The 5,452-nt window shown below is 40.5% G+C and overlaps 1 protein-coding gene across 1 annotated transcript; it reads right to left on the bottom strand.

The window, feature by feature from the left end:
• Positions 1 to 30: 30 nt before the first annotated feature.
• LOC103521032 (cysteine dioxygenase type 1-like) lies at positions 31 to 3,378 on the bottom strand. Its single transcript, XM_017448687.2, has 5 exons — positions 3,118 to 3,378; positions 2,512 to 2,762; positions 1,180 to 2,103; positions 449 to 653; positions 31 to 195 (listed from the first exon to the last, which is right to left on the bottom strand). The coding sequence occupies exons 1-3, from the start codon at positions 3,324 to 3,326 to the stop codon at positions 1,934 to 1,936; spliced, it is 630 nt and encodes a 209-aa protein (XP_017304176.1). The 5' UTR covers positions 3,327 to 3,378; the 3' UTR covers positions 31 to 195; positions 449 to 653; positions 1,180 to 1,933.
• Positions 3,379 to 5,452: the final 2,074 nt, after the last annotated feature.

The following is a 5,452-nucleotide window of genomic DNA, read 5'->3' as shown; positions in this document are numbered from 1 at the left end:
TAGTGTAGATAGGTAGGTACATACCGATAGTATTACCGCCATCTTGTACATCCTTGGTATCGCTGAGATTTACATTGTAGATGTTGACGTGAGTTTTCAATCTGGCCTTCTCCTCCATTTTGAGTTCCATTAGCTTCTTATTCAGGTTTTGATCCTCCCAGGATATAACAGGATTAGAGCTCCTCTTGATTTCTCCTGTTGAAAGTTGAAATGAAGGGACCTACCTACATTTCAGGCGCTATACTCTTAGGTATGCAATAATATAAAATTATTCCCATTTCTCAATTTCCCTCTAGGCATTTTATGTGATACCAAACAATGTTTTATAATCAACATGAAATTTTGTGGAAATACTAACAACAAGATGATGCGTTAAAAAATGCAATCTCCGAAAAAAGGGCCAAATCGCCATTTGGCCCTTCTTCCAGAGACCTCCTCATTTGCTTACCATGAAGGGGATTATCAGGTTTGATCAATGAATTTCTTTTGACTTCCAAAAGGGTCTCAGGGTTTGTAGGGAGCAGAAGTTCATTGTTCCAATTAACGTGGTCCGAGTAGGCATCAATATTGTGAGACAGTTCCGAGTTCGATTCTTGGCAAATAAGAAGAATCATCATAACCCACGCTCCTGGTAGTGTATTGTTCAGCATTGTCTGTTGTGGAGGTGAAGAATAGATAGATTTTTGTGAACGAATGAAGTGAGAGGTCCAAGTTTTAAGTAGGTGTAGTGAACTGTAGTGGTATTTATGTCCTTTAAAATTAGGTAGTTTAAAGACTTTAAAGGAAATTTCTGAAAGTCACCTATTTCTTTCTTATAATTAGAAATGCAGTATTGTAAGTACATCTGTATAGGTTACATAAGTACCTACCTACATAATTATGTACCTAGGGACCACCTAGTTTCCTACTTATTTTACCTAATATTGGGTACCTTTTTTTTTTAATGTTTTGATTGTTTTTTTTTCACATTTTATTTCAAATTTAAAATGTTTTAGAAGAAGCCTTTTTTGAACAAATACCTATACATTTCAACACATAACTCGATTTCCCAAAAAATGTCACTTGTACCCTTTGTGAGCTAGGGTGTACATTTATACACTCTAATAGCTGTATAATCTTGGGTTGATTTGGCCTCACTCCGTCTAGGGTGCTAGGGTTTATCGATAAAAGAAAACTCACCTCTAAATTTGTTAGGTAGGTACCTACTCTAAAGCTGCACAGCACACACAATAAGATCAAGATTAAATTGTCAAAGTTTCAACTACCTGATGTATGTATATCAGTATAATATGTAGGTATAACTCGTATTAGGTACCATATTATTCATAGACCAACCACCTGAAGCCTACGTAGGTAGTAATTAGACACACAATAATATTGAACTTTGGAAAATTTCAAGAATCAGGTGAAAATGTTTTTTATTATTATTATTTTATAATATATATTATATATACCTAACTATAAAATTATAATTATATTTTAAAGCGTTATTTCTTGTTGGTGATTTTACTGCAACTAAAACTAGACTGAGTACTGAGCTCAGTAGGTAGCGTGTGTTGGATTGAGAACTGGTTTCATTTCATAGGATCAGAATCATCATTATTTTTCTCATCAGAACTGTAACAGTCTTAGTTCTAAGGCACAATAAATACCTACAGGTACTTACTTGTGGTTCAGTGACCTATAGAACTCACTCAGTCCGGCCCAAAATCTAATGATAATATTTATTTATGCTAAAGTTTGAGTTGAAACTTGGAACTTAGGTACCACCTACTTTGTTCATTCAATTAATTATGTAGGTACCTACCGCGTGGTCCGCATGCCCTAAAATCACCGGCAACTTTTGTTTTCTGAATAACGCAGTCTTTACAAATAACCAATAATTATGTACAAAGAGTTGTCGTTAGGTACAACCACATCTTAGTCCTTTGTTCTAGACCACTTTGTGTCCAAACTTGGACCAGTACGTCAGTCTGGCCCGCGATTTGACCCCGGTCTGCGCATCAAACGAAGAGCATATATTGAAAGGAGGACTGTACAAATGAAGACTGACTGCAGCTGGGTGCGGTCCACTGTTACCAACTTTATGGAGGCCCATGGAATCTGGGGAGCAGATTATACATAATTATAGTTTAGTAGGCTGACCTAACTTTTAAATCAATTTAAATTCAGATGGATTGTAGTCAAGGGGTCCGACTGGTCCCGGTCTGCGCATCAAACGAAGAGCATATATTGAAAGGAGGACTGTACAAATGAAGACTGACTGCAGCTGGGTGCGGTCCACTGTTAGCAACTTTATGGAGGCCCATGGAATCTGGGGAGCAGATTATACATAAATATAGTTTAGTAGGCTGACCTAACTTTTAAATCAATTTAAATTCAGATGGATTGTAGTCAAGGGGTCCGACTGGGAGTGATTGAACGTTCCTTTCAATCAGAATCGAAGATAAGTGTGAAGTTACGAAGTGAAGTACTAAGTACCTATAGGGAAAAGATGACCAAAACACCAACCGTTAATGTAGCACACATCATTTTCTGCCAGCTCTGTTCGGCTTATTTCGGATAACGGTCGATCTTGTCCGATCTCATCCGAAGTGTGGTTTGGTTCTTGATATCGGACTTCTGTCAGACATCCCTGTAGCATTTTCATGAAGCAGTGCGCCTGCGCGTGATCGTGAATGGAAGACGCTTGACCTTGAGACCAGCAGAGGAGAATCAGATTGAACTTTCCATCCCCTTCATCCACCAGATTGCGTGTGTATCTGAGGGAAGAAAGGTACGTGTAATTAAGGATAATAAATATATGTGTAGGTACTCATTAATATGTGTAAATAACTAAATACTCGTAACCTTACACAACTTATCTTTTTTTCTTCATATTCTTCGTCGGATGTGAAAGTAGATGCGAAAAGTCCAAAACTGGGTTTTTCTACTTAAAGCACGAAAAGCAAACAGTGTCTCATCTCACTTCTTTTAGAGGCTGACATTATTACCTATTTTATTTATTTTTATTATTATTATTATTATTTTTTTTACTTTTTGATAGGAGTTTACCTGTTTTCATATTTATTTTTTTATTATTATTATTTTTTTTTTTACTTTTTGATAGGAGTTTACCTGTTTTCATCAAACTGGGCGTAACGTTTCCAGTCATCAGCGTTGCTCACATAACTCTCCATGAGGAACTTCACATGAGCCACATCCACACTGCTTCGGCCTTCGAAAGCTGCGTACACACGATGTATCAATTCGGACAGCGTATCGATTCGAGTCAACCGGAGGAGGTAATGCTCCACCCGGTTGATTTTTGTCAAGAGCTGCGTCATTTGTTCTTCTAGATTGTGTAAAATGTTATCTGGTGATTTGACCCCTGAAATTTATTGTCAGGTAAAAAATCTTTTTTATACTCCAATCAATCGCACCGCTCATCCGATTGCTATGAAACTTTGTCAACTTATTGCTTGCACTCCCGTGAAGGTTATAGGCTATTTTCCGGTTCGTTTTTGGTTAGCTACGCCGAGCAAGACCACTAAATGGATGAGTGGCATGAACGGCCATGCCTTAAGGATTTAGTACTAAATAAAAAAATAATACTCCTACCCGACGCAGTACATAATAGGAAAGTCTCACTAAATGATAAATCACCGATCTAGCGCATGATTAGGATTGTGTGACACGATTCAATCAACCATGATTCCTAGCCCAGGCTCATCAAACTGTTTAATCATTCCTTTCTTCGTAGTTGGAATTGGATTTACAATTTTCCCAAAAATACTGTTAATAGACTAACTGTTAAACCTAAGTACTTATTGTCACTCATGAAACATAGTACCTCCCTTGTGATACCCACTTGGACACGGAGGTTGCAACAATATACTCGTAGTACCTCCCTTGTGATACCCACTTGGACACGGAGGTTGCAACAATATACTCGTAGTACCTCCCTTGTGATACCCACTTGGACACGGAGGTTGCAACAATATACTCGTAGTACCTCCCTTGTGATACCCACTTGGACACGGAGGTTGCAACAATATACTCGTAGTACCTCCCTTGTGATACCCACTTGGACACGGAGGTTGCAACAATATACTCGTAGTACCTCCCTTGTGATACCCACTTGGACACGGAGGTTGCAACAATATACTCGTAGTACCTCCCTTGTGATACCCACTTGGACACGGAGGTTGCAACAATATACTCGTAGTACCTCCCTTGTGATACCCACTTGGACACGGAGGTTGCAACAATATACTCGTAGTACCTCCCTTGTGATACCCACTTGGACACGGAGGTTGCAACAATATACTCGTAGTACCTCCCTTGTGATACCCACTTGGACACGGAGGTTGCAACAATATACTCGTAGTACCTCCCTTGTGATACCCACTTGGACACGGAGGTTGCAACAATATACTCGTAGTACCTCCCTTGTGATACCCACTTGGACACGGAGGTTGCAACAATATACTCGTAGTACCTCCCTTGTGATACCCACTTGGACACGGAGGTTGCAACAATATACTCGTAGTACCTCCCTTGTGATACCCACTTGGACACGGAGGTTGCAACAATATACTCGTAGTACCTCCCTTGTGATACCCACTTGGACACGGAGGTTGCAACAATATACTCGTAGTACCTCCCTTGTGATACCCACTTGGACACGGAGGTTGCAACAATATACTCGTAGTACCTCCCTTGTGATACCCACTTGGACACGGAGGTTGCAACAATATACTCGTAGTACCTCCCTTGTGATACCCACTTGGACACGGAGGTTGCAACAATATACTCGTAGTACCTCCCTTGTGATACCCACTTGGACACGGAGGTTGCAACAATATACTCGTAGTACCTCCCTTGTGATACCCACTTGGACACGGAGGTTGCAACAATATACTCGTAGTACCTCCCTTGTGATACCCACTTGGACACGGAGGTTGCAACAATATACTCGTAGTACCTCCCTTGTGATACCCACTTGGACACGGAGGTTGCAACAATATACTCGTAGTACCTCCCTTGTGATACCCACTTGGACACGGAGGTTGCAACAATATACTCGTAGTACCTCCCTTGTGATACCCACTTGGACACGGAGGTTGCAACAATATACTCGTAGTACCTCCCTTGTGATACCCACTTGGACACGGAGGTTGCAACAATATACTCGTAGTACCTCCCTTGTGATACCCACTTGGACACGGAGGTTGCAACAATATACTCGTAGTACCTCCCTTGTGATACCCACTTGGACACGGAGGTTGCAACAATATACTCGTAGTACCTCCCTTGTGATACCCACTTGGACACGGAGGTTGCAACAATATACTCGTAGTACCTCCCTTGTGATACCCACTTGGACACGGAGGTTGCAACAATATACTCGTAGTACCTCCCTTGTGATACCCACTTGGACACGGAGGTTGCAACAATATACTCGTAGTAC

Source organism: Diaphorina citri, unplaced genomic scaffold (genome assembly GCF_000475195.1).
Source record: "Diaphorina citri unplaced genomic scaffold, Diaci psyllid genome assembly version 1.1 scaffold4420, whole genome shotgun sequence".
In the NCBI taxonomy this organism is placed as follows: domain Eukaryota; kingdom Metazoa; phylum Arthropoda; class Insecta; order Hemiptera; family Psyllidae; genus Diaphorina; species Diaphorina citri.
The sequence above is the reverse complement of the archived record's forward strand: the minus strand, read 5'-3'. Positions and strand labels throughout refer to the sequence as shown.

What these genes read in the sequence shown, in the direction of transcription:
- LOC103521032 (XM_017448687.2), bottom strand. Translation starts at nt 3,326, where the DNA reads ATGACGCAGCTCTTGACAAAAATCAACCGGGTGGAGCATTACCTCCTC. An exon ending in GCCCAGTTTGATGAAAACAG is followed by an intron (nt 2,763 to 3,117) that starts GTAAACTCCTAT and finishes TTCTTCCCTCAG; the next exon opens with ATACACACGCAATCTGGTGG. An exon ending in TGATGTGTGCTACATTAACG is followed by an intron (nt 2,104 to 2,511) that starts GTTGGTGTTTTG and finishes TCTGCTCCCCAG; the next exon opens with ATTCCATGGGCCTCCATAAA.